This window comes from Anabrus simplex, chromosome 2 (genome assembly GCF_040414725.1).
Source record: "Anabrus simplex isolate iqAnaSimp1 chromosome 2, ASM4041472v1, whole genome shotgun sequence".
In the NCBI taxonomy this organism is placed as follows: Eukaryota; Metazoa; Arthropoda; class Insecta; order Orthoptera; family Tettigoniidae; genus Anabrus; species Anabrus simplex.
The window spans coordinates 363,351,871-363,373,197 of NC_090266.1; the positions used below are offsets into that span (position 1 = coordinate 363,351,871).

Consider the following 21,327-nt stretch of genomic DNA (forward strand, 5'->3'; position numbering starts at 1 on the left):
TCGGCGCAAAAGTAACGATCATTATGACTCTCCCCTGGTTTTTCTTGAAATTTGGGGGATGACATGTGTCATGGTCTTTCTTGATCCACGAAACGCAGAGTCCATCGTAGAGCGACCGATACCATATAAATCATGAACAGCCACGAGCGCTCTTGAACTCACACAAATCTCTAACGTTTGCAACATTAACCAGCTTGATCTTCCATTAGGTTTTGTCACATGTTCAATATGATCGTGACTCGATCACTTGGCTCGTCTTAATCCATAAAACTAAAATGCCCTATTCAAAATACTCCTTGTACACTCGAAATCTTTAGTATCTCGTGGCCGGAAATATTCATTTCAGGCAAGAAATCAGTACAGCCCTCAAAACCACCCAGTACCTGCTTACACACACACTCTCTCATTGGTCACATCCATCAGACGCGTTAACACGTGCACACTTCTGAAGAGTGAGGAGAGGTGGAGAAAACGGAAGTACGAGGATATCTAGCATGAACGAAACACACGCGGATGAGAAGGTACTTGCTTCCCCGCCTGCCCATACGTCCCACTGGCTCGACAATGAAGGGAGGAACCACACGCCTCCTTCAAGGCAACAGACGTAATATGTATGTCAACTCATTGTGGGTCAAATTCTCCATTTTCTTTGTAATTCTTGTGTGCGAGGTCTGGCTGAAATGTTAGCGGTCTCGACTACGAGTTCATTATCAAATGGCATCCCGCTCAACCACTGTCAATTTAGGCCCTATTAACTACTACTACTACTACTACTACTACTACTACTACTAATAATAATAATAATAATAATAATAATAATTGTTATCCTCAAAAACCAAATTAGAATAACCTGGCATTAAATAATATTATGATTATCAGAGACGCAATGACGTTTGGAAAACCGTTCCTATGAAGTTATTGTCAGCGCTGATCAAACAATTAAATACCATATATTGGAGTGAGATTACATCTTTCACACTTCATCGCAATTAAATTACAGTTAATGAACTGTTTTCCTTGATTAGGAAAAGCTAGTATAGCCAGAATGTTTAACCATAGAAACATCTTAATCAGTTCCCGAAAAAATGGCGTTGGGTGTGGCCTCTGACAATGAGTGCGCATCGTGTCAAGGCACACCTCCTGGAAGACGAACACATGTGACGTTGTGTTAGTTACTTCTCCTTCATCCTCAGGGTTGGCCAAAATCTTCTCCCAAACGTTACTTGCTTCCTTTTCCACCCGGAATTCTTGTGATCGCGATTGTACAAACTCACAAGTCGATATAAGTTTTTTTTCTTCTGCTTTGTGCTTATGTAACATTCACACAAGTAACAAAGTGACTTTCCTCTGAAGTGTGGCACTGTATGGAAGTGAATCATTGGCAATAACTAACCCAGAAAGAGAATAGAAGCTTTAGACATGTGGTGTTATAGAAGAATTCTCAAGGTGAGATGGGTTGATCGAATCACGAATGAGGAGATACGGAATCGAATTGGTGAGAGGAGAACACCTAGGACTTGTTCATTTAGTTTTTGAGGGCGGTGTAGGCGTTATGAACGGCAGGCGTAGACCAAGTTATTAATATGAAAAACAGATTAAAGTAGATGTAGATGTGGTAATTACGTAGAAATGAAATGGTTAGCACTGTATGGGGTGGCACAGAGGGCTGCATCAGACCAGTCTATGGACTTATGACCCGACAACAACAACAATGACAAGAAAAGTGAATATGCAGAAAATTTGTATCCTCGAATTGCCGATATATTTCATGCAACTTGTAACTTCCTTTAGTGGTGCGTGCCCGACTGGGAATGTATTTCACAACGTGACATACATAATGCTGCTTCTACTAGGGCTTTGCTTTATACTGATATTTTTTTGCATTCTGTAATGCTCTATTTGGGATTAAGCAACACTGCTACACACTTGATCACTACATCAACACTTGATTCACAATTTCTTGATGTTGAATTACACTCTCCTTAAATTTAATCACAATTTTTCAAGACCATCCTCTCTTGGAGGTCGCGGGATCGAAACTCGCTCAAGGCCGTTCGCTCCACAATGAAAGACGGAAGGGTGCGCTATGTCCCGCGGCCATGACAGCTTTTTCACTGTCAATTGGTAGCTTGTGGTAGCATTGCAGAGATGTTTTACACATTCACAGAGGATACCGACCTGGTGCCCTGGATGTCTTAGGCCACTAAATTGTAGGTCCCATAGTCACCACTTCACTGTGTTGAAATTCAAACTGGCCTTCTGCATAGCGAAGTTGGTTAGGCGGTCGCCTACTCTGCTCAAAAGTTGCGGAATCGATTCCTGACGTTCATTATTTCAGGAGGAAAAATAGAAGAAGGTATTCGGTTCACCCATATCTTGAAAAGAACATTCACTGCAGATTATTCATAGCAGTAAAGGAGCTCGAACAAACGGATGCTAAATTTATTTCTTTTTATCGTATGACCAAACACAGTTATATGGACTTGGTGCAGCTTATTGCGCCTGCCATTCGACAGCGAAATACAAATATGAGGGAATGTGTGAGTGCTGAGGAAAGAGTGCTAATAACTCTCAGGTAAGAAAAGTGGACTTTATTTTTACAAAAAAATTAAAAGCTTAGAAAATAATTCCAAAAGAAAACAATTTTAACGTAATGCATGTTGCATGATATTTCTTGTAGCATTTCACTTTTGCTCAGTATGAAGGTTCGTAGGTATCGGTAAGTGTATTGCCAACTGCTTCATAATATCCTCTTGAATCCTGTGTTGGTTCGGTCGCACTTAGTTCACATTGGAAACTGTGTGAGGTTAGACTGAGTGGTTGATGTGTGGACGAAGGGTCAGTAAGAAGAAGGGGAGAAAGATGGAAGTGAAGTTGTGGATGCTGGGTTACTAGAGAGGTGGGGAGGTGGCAACAGGATCTCGTCAATAGTTTCTAGACATTTTATTTTAAACTGTCTCACTTGAATATCAGTCATTGACTCGAGATCTGGCAGCATACTTAGTAAAAACATTTTCAGAGCTTCACTCCTTGGATTGTTACTTGTATCCCCCTGTGTAGTCGTAGAAAGTTTCGCTTTTTTGGCTTGAAAATATTCAATGAGTGTGTTATCAACTGCATCGTTTCGTACGGCACGCTTCTTTAGATTCTTTGATGCTGGCTCGGTGTGTCGTTCACTCGATCTTCCAGGTTGCTGTGGTTTCACAGGTGGTGGAGTTGGAGGAAGCGGCGGTGGTGGTGGTTGTGAAGGCTCAAATGACCCTGGAGATACAGAGTTTTGTACAACGACACTGCTCTCGTTGTCACTATCATCAATATCTAAACATCTTTCCCTTTGGGGTACTTCAGGCAAGTTCCCCGAAGACCTACACAATGCCTTGATAAATGGAAGAGTGAACTGCATCGCTTCTGCCAAATAGTATGGCTTCTTATTTTTGGACCCAGAACCACTCGGACCAGGTTTCATGTGACGTACGTAGACAGCCCGCACATTCTTCCATCTTTCCTTACATTCAGGCACTGAAACAAAAGTATCCTAGGTGTACTTTAATGAAGAAATGCATATAATTTATGTAACATAATTAAAGGTGAGTAGTATTAGGATTCCATAGCTTTCTTTTATTTATTTTCAGGTATTTAGCAACTGGAGGAACGTTTGCGTCTCTTTCACTCTACTTCTGCAGAGGAGAGAGTACAGTTGGGTGCATTTTAGCGGAGACTACAACAATCATTTGGAACAATTTGAATGAAGAATACTTAAGTGTGCCGAATCATCATCAATGGAAAACTATTGCTCATTGATTTGTGTCATTGTGGAATCTTCCGAACTGCATAGGGGCATTCGACGGAAAGCACGTTAGAATAGAGAAATTTCCCAATACAGGTTCCACTAATTTTAATTACAAATCATACAACTCGATTGTATTATTGGCTTCATGCGATGCCGGTGGTTTATTCATGACTATAGAAACCGGATTTGCTGGGAGAAACAGTGATAGAGGCATATTTCGTGTTTCCGCAAGGAGACACTGGATCACGCATGGTCTTGATATCCCTCCCCCCTCACCATTAAGATACGACGAGAAAGGCTGTCCTTTTCCCTACTACAGTACTTTGCAGCAGATGAAGCATTCCCATTATCACGTTTCCTGATGACGCCCTATCCACAAAAGGTGTTAGATAATGTGAAAAGAATCTTCAATTACAGATTAAGCCGAGGAAGGAAAACTATTGAGTGTGCTGTTGGAATAGCGGCTGAGAAGTTTGCAGTTTTAAATGGCCCTATACGCTGCCGAGATCCGGAGAAGGTAAACGTCATAATTAAAGCTGTTTGTGTTCTCCACAACTACGTCCGTAAACGTGAAGGGCTTGAGTACATACCAAGGAATTCAGAAGACAGTGACACATCCAGTAATCAAAATCCTCTAATACCAGCACAAAATTTATCCATAAACGATAAAGTCAACAGCTAACGCACTAAGAAATTATTTAGCTAACTATTTTTTTAACTCCAAATGCATCTTTACCTTGGCAATGGAAAAAAATGTATTTTTTGAACTTTCACTTTAGCCTATTTGTGTGGTATTAGTCGATCGTTTGACCTCTGATAGATATATGCTATTTCCATCTTACCCTTTCCTGGAACGCATTTCTAATAGACCTGTAGGAGCCATCCACTCCCCAAGGTATTTAAACTTCGGTACTATATTAAATGTTTCACGTTGTTCACCATTAGTGCCGTATTTTCCAGTTTACTTTATCACGAATATGCCAGAACATAATCTTCAAAATAGGAGGACTAGAATTAGTAAGATCTATAAGTTGTGCACATTTTTCCTAATTAAGGATGAAGATATTACATCTAAAGCAGATTTTCAATAAATTTTAAGGAAGACTTATGCGGAGTATTGCATCAAACTTTTGCTGAGTTCACCTTGGTATTAATAGTTAAAAAATTACGAACTACTTAGTGACTGTATCCTGTGCTGTGTCTTTTCTATCCTGTATCATTTTTTTTTTTTTTTTGCTAGTTGCTTTACGTCGCACCGGCACATACAGGTCTTATGGCGACGATGGGACAGGAAAGGGCTAGGAGTGGGAAGGAAGCGGCCGTGGCCTTACTTAAGGTACAGCCCCAGCATTTGCCTGGTGTGAAAATGGGAAACCACGGAAAACCATCTTCAGGGCTGCCGACAATGGGGTTCGAACCCACTATCTCCCGAATACTGGATACTGGCCGCAGTTAAGCGACTGCGGCTATCGAGCTCGGTTCCTGTATCATTATTAGTTCATTTATCAGTAATTGATTACTATTCTTATTTATTAATCAACAGTTGAAATTACTCAATATTTTTATTATATGGACTATCAGTGCAATCTCCTTTCCGAAGAGTGATTTCGAAAGTATATATCCTTTTACGTGTATGTCACTTTATTTTCGACATTAAATATTGATATAAAACCATTGGAGTCACTTTACTGGCATTACTTATTGATTAAATAATAAACCTACTTACCTGCCATTCCAACTTGTTCTGCAACTTCATTCCATGCTTTCTCCGTAATGTCCTTTCTTGAGTAATCCTTCAGCGTATAATTGTACAATACGGGGTATTTTTCAATTTCTCCCACTAACTTTATGTTGAAAACTTGTTCGCTCGCCATCGTAAAAAGGCACTTGATCACTGGGAACAGAGAAACTAAACTCGCTGGTGACTGGCTCCGCGAGTCACCTGGAACTGATTACAAACTGGTTACTAACAGGTTACTAACTGGTAGCGCCGTGTGTGGCTTTCCATTGAAATACACAGGAAGTGACACTCAAGTAATCGCCCGGAAACTTCAGTTACCAATCAATTACTAATCAGTAGCTCCGTGTGTAGATGGCCTTACTCTATCTACCTTGGACCTTTCCTATCCCATCGTCGCCATAAGACCTATGTGTGTCGGCGCGACGTAAAGCCACTAGCAGACATAGCTATAGCTCGACTGCTACACACGTAAACATCATTCAACCTTCCAGACGCACAAAATACAGTATTTCCTTGTGCGTGGCTGGACACGGCGCAACCAAGTGAGTGATACCACGTCATCTGTCTGTCAGTGTCCATGGAATGTTCTTCATTTTAACTGCATTCTTCCAGTATGCAACTATTGCACTTACCTTGAACTGGGCATCACTATTCAGAGTACTGCAAGTTTTTCAGCACTGTATTATTATTATTATTATTATTATTATTATTATTATTATTATTATTATTATTATTACAGTACATTTCGAAGAAAGCAATGGCAAATTACCTCACTCCTCATCCTGCCTAGTATGCTTCATTTTGGTACTGCCAATAGTTTTTGCAGGTTCTCTACAACCGCACAACTTACTGGTGCTATTTGAGGATCCCACCAGCCTTCGGGCTGATGACCTAATAGACTGACAGTTCGGATATCTTTGTTATAGATCCTGACACTGAGTACGTTTTTCTCCCATTCTTATTGTCACATATTATCTTTGCACCGTTAGTTAAGTAGCTCGTATCATGTTCTCAACAAATAAGAGCAGCCGTCTTGGGTTCGTTCATTTTTGCCCATATAGGTGTGTACCGTATATAATGTAAATGTAGACTAATTCATTTAAGCCTGGGATAAGAACATTAAGGAATTTGGATGAGGAAACAATTAACAGCTGCCGAAAGTGCGTGATACATATACGAACTACGTTAATTAGGTAGCCCAGTTCTTTTCGAACTCTGTGGCGCTCAGGCGGGAAGATTGTGCTCTGAAATATTACAATCACTACATTCCATGCATATGGCAGACAAACTCACCACCCGCAGACTGACTTAACAAGAGCTGCTGTATATTCAGTTCATCGAATTTCCTGTTAAGCAAAGACTATGCGAACGAAACGAAACAGGATGGGGCGTGAGTCACGTAGAGAAATGAACTTCATAGTCAATATGCTGCAGCACTTGTTCGAACTTTGTATTTTGAAACATGAGACTCAGCCCCTGTTTATGACCCTCTATGACATTTTATGAGGCTCCCCGTTCAAACTCACCGGTAGGATATGTCAACGAGCTGTGTCGTGACACGTGGAGAGCTTGTCAGAGGGGGAACAAAAACAACAATGAGCAGCATGCTACAGGAAGTTGAAGTAAGCCGACATCCATTTCAGGCTAGCCAAAAAAGGTCATCACAGTTAAAAAGAGAAAGGTCTTCGACCTATGACTTGCGCTGCATATTGGAGTGTTGTGACCAGGAACAGGCTCGTAGCCGGCAAAAGCAAGGAAGCCAGCTTGTAGTTTTGCATGACGTAACCATAGCCACGTAACTTTCAGTTTTACGAGGAATCCGACAGGCTCGCTGCTTTTCATTTAAAAATCCCACTTGCTTTGACCGGGATTCGAACCACGACTGCCTTGGTGAGAAACCAGAGACGATGCCCTCGTCTATCATATCTAGACTCGTAGCTAGCCTATTTTTTGCCAACACAGATAGGTCTTATGGCGACGATGGGATAGGAAAGGCCTAGGAATAGGAAGGAAGCGGCCATGGCCTTAATTAAGGTACAGTCCCCAGCATTTGCCTGGTGTGAAAATGGGAAACCATGGAAAACCATCTTCAGGGCTGCTGACAGTGGGGTTCGAACCCACTATCTTATGGATGCAAGCTCACAGCTGCGCGCTCCTAACCGCACGGCCAACTCGCCAGGTAGCTAGCCTCTAAGTTCTAGAAAGGGATGACTCATCTCACGACGAACCTATCACACTTTAAGATAAAGAATGCGACGTAAGACAAATATTAACAATTATAATTTCGTGGGGCTATTTCTAGCCGAGTGCAGCCCTTGTAAGGCAGACCCTCCGATGAGGGTGGGCGGCATCTGCCATTTGGAGGTAACTGCGTGTTATTGTGGTGGAGGATAGTGTTATGTGTGGTGTGTGAGTTGCAGGGATGTTGGGGACAGCACAAACACCCAGCCCCCGGGCCATTGGAATTAACCAATTAAGGTTAAAATCCCCGACCTGGCCGGGAATCGAACCCGGGACCCTCTGAACCGAAGGCCAGTACGCTGACCATTCAGCCAACGAGTCGGACAGACAAATATTGAAAACATATAATAATTGCAAGTTCTGGAAATCCATGCAGGGCAGACTAAGGATGGATGGCTAAATTTCGGCCATAAATTTCTTATTACAGGAAATAACGATTTAACGATGGTAATTAGAATATTTCTTATTAGTATTATTATTGTTGTAGAGCCCGAGTGGTGGCCATGATATTGAAGGTGTTGAAGTCTGGACGGTCTGGCACCATGGTTAGCCGGTTCGAGTCCCGTTGCTCGAAAAACTTTTCACCATCAGAACGTTGGCCGTCAGGGTAGTGGAGGTGGCGGTATACAATTTCTAATCACTAGATTGTGTGCCAAAAGCCTCTATTAAATTCCAACCTTTTCGCAGTGCTCATATGGAGTGAGGGCATAAGACGCTGTTGATGGTGATTCGTCCGTCGGATGGAGACATTAAGCCTTGAGCAGACGCCTTGGTGCTATTCGACGGGAGTAGGTCATGTGCGGGCACCGGGTTTCTCCCTCTCCCTTCCTACTACCATATATCACGTTATTCATTTCATCTCATTAACTCCTCTGATGAGGTTGACGTCAGGAAGGGCGTCCAATCATAAAAACCCGCCACGACAGATTCATCTCACCTCATATCCGACTCCGTAGCGAAACGGGACAAGGGTTGGACAAACAAACAAGTATTATTTGTATTGTCATTGTTATTATTGTTTCTTAATGTAATCAATTGTTAAATTGCATGGGAATTTTTTTATGGTTGCAATAGATGGAATGTTCCTTCCTCAGCTGTTGGAGTTCCGTAGCTGTAGGTTGAGAGCATTCTTTCGGTAATGAATTCTCTTTCCCATGTTGGTGGTTATCCGTGACTGGGAGAGAAGAGCTTTTATTCATTAATGCGTACATGAAATCAGTTCATTCATTCATTCATAATAGGATGTTCTCTCCTCAGCTGCTGGGGTTCTGTAGCTTTAGGCTGAGATTATCCATTCAGTTCAATCAATCAATCAATCAATCAATCAATCAATCAATCAATCAATCAATCAATCAATCAATCAATCAATCAATCAATCAATCAATCAATCAATCAATCAATCAATCAATCAATCAATCAATCAATTAATCAGTAGTGAATGCTCTCTGCACAGTTAGTACTTATCCCTGACCGGGAGAGAAGAGTTTTTATTTATTCATTTATTCAATCAATCAGTCACTAATGATTTGCAATTATGGCAGTCGCCCAGGTGGCAGATTCCTTATCTGTTGTTTCCCTAGCCTTTTCTTGAATGATTTCAAAGAAACTGGAAATTTATTGAACATCTCCCTTCGTGAGTTATTCCAATCCCTAACTCTCCTTCCTGTAAACGAATATTTGCCCCAATTTGTCCTCTTGAATTCTATCTTTATCTTCATATTGTGATCTTTCCTACTTTTAAAGACACCACTCAAACTTATTCATCTACTAATGTCATTCCACGCCATCTCTCCACCGACAGCTCGGAACATACCACTTAGTCGAGCAGCTCGTCTTCTTTCCCCCAAGTCTTCCCAGCCCAAACTTTACAATATTTTTGTAACGCTACTCTTTTGTCGGAAATCACCCAGAACAAATCGAGCTGCTTTTCTTTGGATAATTTCCAGTTTTTGAATCAAGTAATCCTGATTAGGGTCCCATATACTGGAACCGTACTCTATTTGGGATCTTAACCAGAGACTTGTATGCCGTCTCCTTTACATCCTTACTACATCCCCCAAATACCCTCATAACCATGTGCAGAGATCTGTACCATTTATTTACAATCACATCTTTGTGATTAACCGAATGAAGATCTTTCCTTATGTTAACACCTAGGTACTTACAATGATCCCCATAAGGAACTTTCACCCCATCAACGCAGTAATTGAAACTGAGAGGACTTTTCCCATTTGTGCAACTCACAACCTGACTTTTAACTCCGTTTATCACCATACCATTTCCTGCTGTCCATCTCACAACATTATCGAGGTCATTTTGCAGTTGCTCACAATCCTGTAACTTATTTATTACTCTATACAGAATAACATCAACCGCAAAAGGCCTTAACTCTGATTCCATTTCTTTATTCATATCACGTTTATCTCCCTGTGGTATATCATAACATGTCCTGACTGACTGACTGACTCATCATCGCCGAGACAAAACTACTGGACATAAAGAAATGAAATTTTGGGGATACATTTATATTAGAGTGTAGGTATTCTCTAAGGGAGGGTTTTTGGATATTCCGTCGCTAAGGGGGTGAAAATGGGGGTAATTGTGTAAATGAGCATATCTATATCTCAAAAACTTAAAAGTTTACAGACATAAAAATTGGTATTTATAATCTCCTTTAAAAATAAGGAAACTCGTATTTTTATTTTCGAAAAATCCCTTAACGGGGGTGAAAAAAAGGTGCAAAAGGGGTCGAATACCTTTTCTCAGGGTACTTATATCTAAAAAACGGAAGATGTTACAGACATGAAAATTGGTATTTGGAATTTCCTTTAAAAATAAAGAAACATGTATTTTCTTGTTTCTGATAATCCACTTAATGGGGGATGAACAGGAGTGACAAAAGGGGTTAATTTTTAAAAAGACTGTGTCTACAGTATATCTCAGAATCGTAAATTGTTACAGACGTGAAAACTGGTATTTAGAATATCCGTCAATATATGTATAGAATGTATAGAAAGATACATAATTTATTTTCGGAAAATCTACTTAAGGGGACCTGACAAAAGGGGGTGCATTTTTAGGGTATATTTACAAAACATCTCGTAAACTTAATATGTTACAGACGAAACTGATATTTATAATCTCCTTTAGAAATAAATACGTATTTTTTATTTTCGAAAAATCCCCTCAAGGGAGATATTTGGAGTGTCCTCTAAAACTAAAGAAATCCAATTAAGGGGGAGTAATAGAATTGAAAAATGAATTGAATTATTTGATGAGGATACTTATATCTAAAAAACTAAAGGTGTTAAAAACATAGATAATTATTTTTTGGGGATCAACTTAAGGGAGGGTGGGGTTGAAAAGGGATTTTTCTTTTTTGCAAGTTGCTTTACGTCGCCCCGACAGAGATAGGTCTTATGGCGACGATAGGACAGGAATGGGCTAGGAGTGGGTAGGAAGCGACCGTGGCCTTAATTAAGGTACAGCCTTTCTTGGTGTGAAAATGGGAAACCACTGAAAACCATCTTCGAGGCTGCCGACAGTGGTGTTCGAACCCGCTATCTCCCGAATATTGGATACTGGCCACACTTAAGCGACTACAGATATATAGCTCGGTATAAAGAAAAGGGGAGTTGAATTCTTTTTATGAGGATACTGTGCCCTACAGGACTCTAAAGTTCCGGCCAGGCGAAAGCCGGTCTCGAACCCCGAGTACAGTAGTGAAAGAACTCTCACAAACGTGAGCTGGTGCACATAGTCTTACCTGAACACATATCCTCGCTCAGCCGGATAATAGCGCTCTTCTCAGGGATAACATGGGGATCAATGGGCAACAATAAGATAAAACACTAGGATATGTGACTAATCAGGTAAGAATCAGCTAAATTAAAATAAAATATCTAACAGAAAACATCGCTGCATTCAAAGTTTAACAATCAGGGATTTATTACATAAAATTGAATTATTTACAAATGTAAGAGCTTTCAAAATGCTTGGGTAAAGATAACGTTGAGCCGAGGACAACCAGTTCACTGCTTTCACGGAACAGCGGTGCTGTAACAAGCATGTTACAATTGTGTAAGTAACGAAATCTAGAAAAACGGATATCTGCTGAAATACACGTCTAACAGTAATTCCCATAAAATTTACTATGCCTCGTACCATCGAACCCCGGTGCAAACAAATATAAACACATAATGTACAGTGTCCTGACTCGGTCACGAACCCTAGTCCCATGAAGAGTGAGGCGTATAATATTTATATACAAACAATATAAAAAGAACACAACCAACATATCCAAGGGTGTCAATATCAAACGGGCCAGTGTTAAAATTTACGTAGAACAAATAGAATATTAAAAAAATCTCTCCCTGCTTTCAAAACATCAAGGTCGTCTCCTCCCCTTAACACACTCGACAAGCTGCAGACGGCAATATAACCAAGTCTCAAGACTGTGACGTCAGGCACAACAACCCTCACCCTCCGACCACTTCACAAGCGACAGTCCACATAATTTACGAGCTCAGCTGGCTATAGGCTAAGAAATCTCGCCTTTCAAAACACCTCACGTAATCTGGCTGCTAAAAGCACTCTTTTAAATACACCTGGGCTATCCGCCCTCATCTCAATATCACCAGCAATTTAACAAATCTTACTTCCGCCTCCCATGGGCTCAACCTTGATAATGCAAAAACACAAATCACTAAGCGATAGTCACATGGCCATAATAAGGCATCTCCAATACATCCAATATACTCTCAACTGTGCTGGGCTTTCTTATATCAATACATACAGTCAGCTACATGCATAATGCTCATATCTCTCAAATATTCGGACTCGCTCGCCCTGTCAGTGAAGCTAGGTGAATTACGGGTTATATCCTGGTCACAACTATACAGTCTACGTCTGCAGAAACAAATGCCTGAACGCGACACAATAAAAAATGCCTGCCTGTTAGACTAACCTACTATGACCAAGGGAGTTCGACCTGACCCATGGAGATAACACGTAAGCTAACATAATACTATCAAAGGAAATATAAACACACCAACAAGGAATCTACAAACTATCATCTACCCTAATGTACGGGGTTCGAGCTTGAGGCCTAGCTCTTTATTACCAAGAATGTTCCTACCATAACTAACCTGTTGACTGACGGCCCCCCTATTCCTATCTAAATTTAAATGACATGCTTGAAACAGAATTGGAAAGCTCTGACCTTAAGTGATTGATGACATGACGGAGCGGCCCTCCCTGTGGACCACTGAATTTACCACATCATGACAGACTGCGACGCTTGCATCAGATACTGTTGACCACTTGGAGACATTCTTTCTTGCGTAACTCCTTCGTACAGCTCCCTAGATGGTTGGAAGATGTCCCCTTCGACGTCGCGCTGATCAGGTACTCCCAACGTTCCTGGATCGATTCCCGTTGTCGTGTTGGCTTCAGCTCCGGTTGTGGCTTCCTCGCAGTGATGATGTCAAAGCTCGTTCTGACTTGATGCTGGGGTAACTGAAAACAAATTCATTTATTACCGACTGTCCAAACTCGATGCCTGTTTCCACTGCTATCATGTCTCACACGTTACGTTGACCAAGTCTTGTTCAGGATTTTAAACCTGGTACACTATAGTTTCTTTACCACTCTTAGTAATACTGTTATTCCATCCTTTCACTCGGACAACATGTAGTTCTTGAATTACCCTGAGCCTATATTTATTCTAGCATTACGTCAGTTACAACTTGACCTCACAGAAATATGAAGCTACTAGTTCATCAGTCTCTGACAGGCAGTACCTCATCTCACCATAGCGTATCAACACAGGTAAAATCAAGAATTCAGCTGAATATTCAAGTTGATTACTTACTTCCTCGCAGATACAGTAGTACTAGTAGTATGTGCAGCTCGAAGACAAAGTGTTGTTCGCAGTGCCGACTTGTAGCATGACGACTTCGTCCAAGCAGCCTTACGGTCAAAGAATGAGACTGATACGCCAGGCGGCCTCGTTTTTATAATCAGGTTAGCGTAACCACGCCACTTGATCGTGTGCAGGATACGCGCGCCCGCGACTCGAAGTTTTCCCGCACAACGCACGTCAAGTACTCTATTTAACGAATGCATTTATGATTGCAGCCCTAATGCATATCAAAATTAAGCAGAAATTATGCAGGTTGCAATTCTTGTATCAAATCCAATGCAACTCTTCCGTAACCAAAGATATTTATTTAATTCTTTCTTCCCTCCTAATGTAAGTTTTGCCGGGATCCGGGAAGCGTCCCCAATCTTCATTAAGAGGCTTGGCTTGGGACATAACTCCCTTTAATGAGGTTCTGGAGATTTCTCATAATGACGAGCTAGCTCTCTTCACACAAGAACGCTTCTTCTGGACTCTTTTATGAAATATACTATAAGACAATGACTTCGTGGGTGGTCTTATGTAATCCCAATATCCAATACTAAAATCTATACTATTAGTCCATGAACAGTATGGTTCAATACTTATATCTCAAAAACTAAAGATGGTACCGAAGTGAAACAAGGTATTTGGAATCTCTTTTAAAAATAAGGAGACAGGTATTTTTTGTTTTCGGGAAAGGTACTTAACGGGGTTCAAAAGAAGTGAAGAAATGAGTTGAATTATTTTTACGAGGATACTTGTCTCAAAAACTGAAGATGTTACAGACGTTAAAATTGGTATTTGGAACCTCCTTTAAAAATACAGAAACATATTGAACCTATGACCTTTGAGTCATAAGGAGTCAGAGTCCCAAATTCATTACATGAGGTCCCATATAAAATTACAAGTCATGAGCTCTAGCTGCATTTTTTATCTCTGATCAGAGACGGCACGTGGCGAACAGGTGGTGATTCTCATTCTCACGCTACAAATATTACGTCACCCACACCTGTAGAATGTGCACGGATACGGAGAAATTTGGCGGAACTATTTTTTGTAGTAAAAGTACATTTTAAGAAGAATTGGCGACGAAACTCCCGTAGTAAACGTCAGGAAATCGTAAAGTGAAATAATTTGCTTGTTAATGGTAAAGGCTTTAGACCGCTAAATAGCTCCAGAAGGAAAATTGTCGAAAGACGCGCCTGTTCGTTTAAACTCTGTTACATCGACCAAAATATAGTGGCTATCTTATGAGTTAATTTAACAACTCAATTGGTTAAGAGAAACCCTTAAATGCTTATTATCAAAACCGCTACTAAATTAAGCAATTATGTGTGATGTCGTGATCAGCCATAATTAATTACATTTCTATGGGGTGGAAAAAGTGTCTGTAAATTTTTGGCGGTAAATGCAGATGGCATGGGAGTTGTAGTAAATGTTATAAAATAACGATGTGCCATTTTGCAATCCCACATTGTTTTCAGTGAATTTGAAGCGACCGCACGTTATTCAGATTAACATTAAAAATCGGTTGTGCAGACTAAGTCCCCAGAAGGGAAGGCAGTTTGGCCTAAGGTGGCTATCTAACGTCATCTCCAAGTGGAGAGAGATTGTCAGTCAAATTAACGGTATTCCCATGTGGAACCGTCATGCAAATTCGCATCCAGGTAACAGACGGTCATTATAATGCCGAAGTCGTGCCGTTAAGTTAGAAATATCCTTGATTGACTTTAGTGCGTATGTGGATCCGTGTTTTGATGAACGTGTTCGGTTTCGCGAAGAAGAGAACTTGTGAAGGGCATTTTTTGTTATGTCATTATTTTCAGGTGAATGATACCAAAGATAAAGACGGGAAAAGTATGTTTCGTAAAGCCACTATCTGTCGAGATGGCTAAGTAAAGAATGAGAGAGGCTTGCGGGCCTGTTAAGATGTGAGACGACGTATGACTTCCAGGTATGTAAATTACCTGTGTTATAAAGTGCATTTATTTATTTCATGATGTCATCATTTTATTTGCGTATCTGTGACGCATTTTGGTCACCCTTTTATTTCGTGAAGATGTCAGAGGAATATGACAAAAGGTCATTTTTTATGTTTCTTCGATAATCGGGAAAGTCGCAAAACTAGCGTACGAAATGTTGTACAGTAGTAGATTCGATGGTTGTAAAACCGAATATATTGTCTAGAGAAAAGTATCATTTTTGTGTGCTTATTTTCTATATTTGTTGTTTGCCAAGGTTAAAACAATAATTTATAATAAAATTCTGTTCAATGTAAAGATGAAATTCCTGTAAGTGTAATCCGTGGTTTATTATTTATAGCAAGTGCGCGGTAATGAGGGAATGTCAGCTGTTGCGGATGGCACACAGTGATGTGTTCGACGCTGTAAAATTTGTCAAGGGAATGTATGAGGTGTAGAATTCATGAGAGAAACATAACGGTAATTTTTTTGTAAGTCAAGTTGTGAGTTTCAGTTTCGGAAATATTGTGTTGTCAAATTCAGATATGCGAGGAGAGATGGTTAGTTTGTCACAGAGTGTTTTATGTAACAACATAGTGGGTCACCCAAGGGAGATATTCCATATTATTATCGTGTAGAGAATTTGTGATAGCAAGTGGTATAAGTCTTGGATAGATGGGAAGGAATGCGGATCAGGTTGTTGAAATCCTGTAATGTTGAAGAGAATTTATGCCGGGATTTTCATTGTAGGAAACCCGAGGATTTATTTTGTGCAATTTAATGATTTGGGAATAGGGTCGTTCCATATTTAGGATTCCACGTGAAACTGTAGGACCGAGATGGATAAGAATATTTCAAGTGACGTTTTAAATGAAATCGCTTCGCATAATCTATCTGGGTCAAGAATTATATTTCATGCGAATTGTCAGCGAGGCGAGGTTTTCATTTGATACAGGTCAAGATAATGCATGTGATAGCGAGGAAGGGCCGTGTTCCCGTTATCAAACCGGCTGTTGGACGGTCGAACCAGTTTATTGTTAGAAAGAAACTGTAACTGAGATTTTGTAATTTGTAGTAAAGGTTTGAAGTTAAACAACTTTCTTCTAAAATAGTGAAATTTAGTAAAGAGTTGAGATTCATTTTCGAAACGACCGAATGACACGATGGTACTTTATGCTGGAAATATCCTTTTTCAGGGATGTCAAAATTTGAGAATCGGTAGCGACGTTGTTTGGTGTTGTTGAGAGTTGTCCAAAGTTTGCGATTATTTAATTTGAATGTCACGATAGCAGTCAATCCATGAGGCCATGCTTGTGGAGCACATGGGGTGCAGTAGTCCATCCACCCCAGAGTTGGGTGAGGTGCATTACGACACTTGCGTCTCATCGACCTGAAATAATATCGAAGGTGGTGCCGGAATTAGTCCAAGGGATAACCATAGGCGTCATGAGCGATTTTTACATGGGTTGTTTTATTTTGCGTTGTGTGTAAATTTATGCAGATTATAGGATGTAAAATTGGGATTATCCAAGCTAGTTTCTTAAGGATTATTAGTGTTATAATGTAAACTTGTTGAGTGACGTCGTGAAATAAATAAATGGTACTGGTAATTATGACAATGTATTCCGTTTTCCAGCTGCGATGAAGAAAACCTTGAGCATAAAATTATATCAGATCAATATTTTTCGTCAAAGGAATGTTTCTGGTAAACAGGTCCGAATGATAACAAAATGTAATTGAATAGTTAGGGAGTTTAAAGAAACCATTCGTCCGGGATAGATAAAAATTGTTGTTAATTAGGATTATGAGATTACTTCATTTATTAATTTATTAAATTTAGTGGAATCGTATTTTGAGAATTAGCTTAAATCCAAGTGAGTAACTTGAAAATGTATTCTGGACATGTTAGTTTTATTTGCTGAGAAGTTTCGACTTATTAACGTAACGATTAAGGGGATATGTCCACTGGCAAGGGACTTTACTGCCACAAGTGTTGTGAGCGTTTGTTGTTGTTGATTTGATTTTGATTTGTTGAGCATCAGATGTGCTGGGGTTTTATTAATGTGGAAACCTTAGTTATCAACTATTGTAACTTAATTGTGTTCAGCCTTCAGCTTAGAAGTTTGGATGGTCATGGAGTCATCAACCTCAGTAACTTAGATTAGGGCCGTCTGCCATTGTGGCATCATTTTCCTTGCGGTCAACACCCACAATGACTTTAACGTAAATCACAAATTAGATGTCGGTCCATGACATAGTCGCAGGTCACATCAATTCAATTAAGGGTCCATGCCGTACAACCACTGTGTGGCACATACCGATTGGACTGCCTTAATTATACCAAGAGTCCAGAGTTCTTGTTACGGGGGCTGGGTCATCTCAGATAATTTTGGTGGTACATGCAGTCTCACATGGAAAGCGATTTTAGGGATCTCCAGACTTTCTTTATTTCATTTTAAAATTAAGACGGTGGTTTCCAGCAAGGTGCTCATCAGGCAATTGAATTAAGGCCTCCAAAGCCAGCGTCTCTCATCATCGTTATTATTATTATTATTATTATTATTATTATTATTATTATTATTTTAACGGACAAGGCTGAGTTCGTTGTTTAGAGGTGGTAAAATGTCACAAGTTTCTTCGACTTCATCGCCAATGATAATTTAAACATCCATTTATTTTAATTGGAGTCCTCTCGTTTTAGACAATAGTTTAAATTACTGAAACCCGCCTCTTACCTAAGCAAGTGACGAAGGACCTATAAACGACCTAGGACCTAGGGAAGGTTTTCATTCCCCTCCCCGAAGGGGAGGGGCGGCCCAACTAAAAGGTAACGCCTTCTCTCTGGCTAGGAGATTCGTTGGTTTTGGTGGTTTGCTGGAGTTGGGAGAGGGGAGATGGAGGTTTGATTTGGTGAAGGAGCTGGGAGGGGGTTTCGACCTCTTCGCTAATTGCTTTATTGAATTTTCAATTTGTACAATAGATTTTTACACGATTTCTTGACTTACAATATTATGGTTGCTGCTTGTCAATTTGTTCCTTCTGTGCTGAGCGGTTGCTAGGGAGGGATGTGGATAAAATTGATGGGACCTCTGAGCTACGAGATAGGATTAAAGAGGTGATGTATGCGAGGTGTGTAGGTTAGAAGAGACTTCCAGGATGGGGTTGCAATGTAAGGAAATGAAGGGTAGCGGTGATATTAGAGAGGGAGATGGCGAGAAGGCAAAGTAGGCCTAGTATTGGGAGGGGTGTGAGGAAGAAACTAGTTTGGGGAGGGGGTGGAACAGGAGGAGGGGCTGGCCGGGGGTGACGGTGGAAATTGTTGGGGATGGGGGAGCGAACGGTTGGGGGTGGAGAGCGAGAAGGCTCCATTCTGTAGTGCTGTCTGTAGATGCGGGCGCCGGTGCTAATGAGGTGTTGGACATCTTCTGCGGTGGGAAGTTGTAGCCGCACCATGTATGTAGGGCCGTTGCCGTTGGGGATTCGAGACGCGCGACGGGTGGGGACGCCTGCTGCTTGGAGTTCCCATATGATGTCTCTTTCAGAGATGGAAGGTTCGATGCCACGTAGAACTCGGCTAGACAAGGCATGGCATGATGGTGGAGGCTGCTGGGGTGACGATGGTATGGCGGCGGCTGTGACAGTGTCCCCTTGTGAGGATGGTAGTGGCGATGGCGGTGCTGCGATGGTCGAATCCATGGGGTTGGCAGGGAGTTTCTGGGGACTAAGTTGTACGGAATTCGAGGAAGTTGTGACGGATGATGACCTCATAGGCGAAGGGTGGCTAGTCATGGTAGTAATGGCGGGAATATGGGATGGAAGATGGCGGAAGTGGTGATGGCCGTGGTGGTAGTAGTTGTGGAGAAAATATAGGTGGGGGCGATGGCGGCTCCTGGGTTATTCAGGGTTGAATTTCGTCGACGGTGGGAATAGTAGATTGGTTATCGAGGAGCTTATCTAGGATGTAGGAGTAGGCGCTACTTCGTAGAATCTGTGGTTGAGGGTCGCGCCGACGGCTTGGAGGCTTAACGTTTCGTCTTCGCTGCGTGCGTATACCACAATCTGCGTTGATGGTAAGGAAGTGGAGCAATCCAGGAGCCTGAAAACCTTATGGATTGGGACGCCGGTGGTGCGAAATTCGGTGAGAATGTCGTTTTCAGAGAGGGCGGAGCCCACACCTGGAATGAGGCAGGTATACATGTCGTTGGGGAGGCCGACTGCCAACTAGGCGTCAGCCTATATGCTTTGTTGAGGTCAGCGAGTTAGCGAATTAGAGATGTGAGCCACCGGGCCGAGCGAAAAGACTTGGAGATGCTGCGCTGGAGATTAATTGCCCGTTTTGGTGTGTGTGTCTCATAGACGACCCCAGAGAAAGGTCTCATGCCGATTTGCTGATAGGTAAGAAAAGTAGGTATACGACGGAGGACCTAAAAGGGTCCAGTAAATTATTTTGTTTTCGAAAATTCAGTCAGGTGGGGGTGGGGAAAGCACTGATAAAGGGGTTGATTTATTTTTATGGGGATACTTATATCTCAAAATCTGAAGATGGTATAGACGTGGAAGTATTTGAATTTCCTTAAAAAATAAAGAAACATTTTTCGACTTGAGAGAAGACCGTTTCTCACATGTACAGATCTATGTCGCATGGTCATCTTAGCTCCAAAAGGCAATACCACAAACGTGGTTTACAGAGAGTTTCTGGGGTAAATGAAACTCAAATTTTCCGGTGAGTGTTTGTATCTTAGGGATTTTCAGGTAATGTCGAGGAACGATTAGTTTTACCAAATTACTAAATCCACGCGAGCGAAGCCGCGGGTAACTGCTAGTATATATATAAGAAAACATAAAGGTCCAATCATACTGCCTTGAGGAATTCCCCTCTTAATGATTACAAGGTCAGATAAAGCTTCGCCTATTCTAATTCTCTGAGATCTATTTTCTAACAGTATAGCAACACATTGTCACTCTTTTGTCTAGTCCAGTTGCACTCATTTTTGCCAGTAGTCTCCTGTGATCCACCCTATCAAATGCTTTAGACAGGTCAGTCGCGATACAGTCCATTTGACTTCCTGAATGCAAGACATCTGCTATATCTGGTTGGAATCCTACAAACTGAGTTTCAGTGGAATAAACTTTCCTAAACCCGAAATGCCTTCTATCGAACCAGTTATTAATTTTGCAAACATATCTAATATTATCAGAAAAAATGTTTTCCCAAAGCTTACATGCAATCTGACTGACCTGTAATTTTCAGCTTCATGTCTGTCACCCTTTCCTTTGTACACAGGGGCTACTATAGCAACTCTCCATTCATTCGGTATAGCTCCTTCATGCAAAAAATAATCAAATAAGTACTTCAGATGTGGTACTATATTACAACCCATTGTCTTTATTATATCCCCAGAAAACTTATCAATTCCAGCTGCTTTTCTAGTTTTCGACTTTTGTATCTAATTGTAAATGTCATTGTTATCATAGGTAAATTGTAATACCTCTCTAGTATTATTCTCCTCCTCTATCTGGACACTATCCTTGTAACCAACAATCTTTACATACTGCTGACTGATTACTTCTGCCTCTTTAAGATCCTCGCATAAATCCCCTTGTTCATGAACTACTCCTGGAATGTCCTTCTTGGAAACTGATTCTGCCTTAAAGTAACTACAGGCACCCTTCAAATTTTCACTAAAATTTG

The 21,327-nt window shown here is 40.9% G+C and overlaps 2 protein-coding genes across 2 annotated transcripts in view; one reads left to right on the forward strand and one right to left on the reverse strand.

The window, feature by feature from the left end:
• Window positions 1-21,327, forward strand: part of LOC136862832 (sarcospan) — a 233,893-nt gene that overhangs the window by 130,148 nt on the left and 82,418 nt on the right. The gene's annotated exons all lie outside the window — the stretch shown is intronic.
• LOC136862833 (uncharacterized) lies at window positions 2,840-5,664 on the reverse strand. Its single transcript, XM_067139101.2, has 2 exons — window positions 5,517-5,664; window positions 2,840-3,519 (listed from the first exon to the last, which is right to left on the reverse strand). The coding sequence occupies exons 1-2, from the start codon at window positions 5,662-5,664 to the stop codon at window positions 2,840-2,842; spliced, it is 828 nt and encodes a 275-aa protein (XP_066995202.2).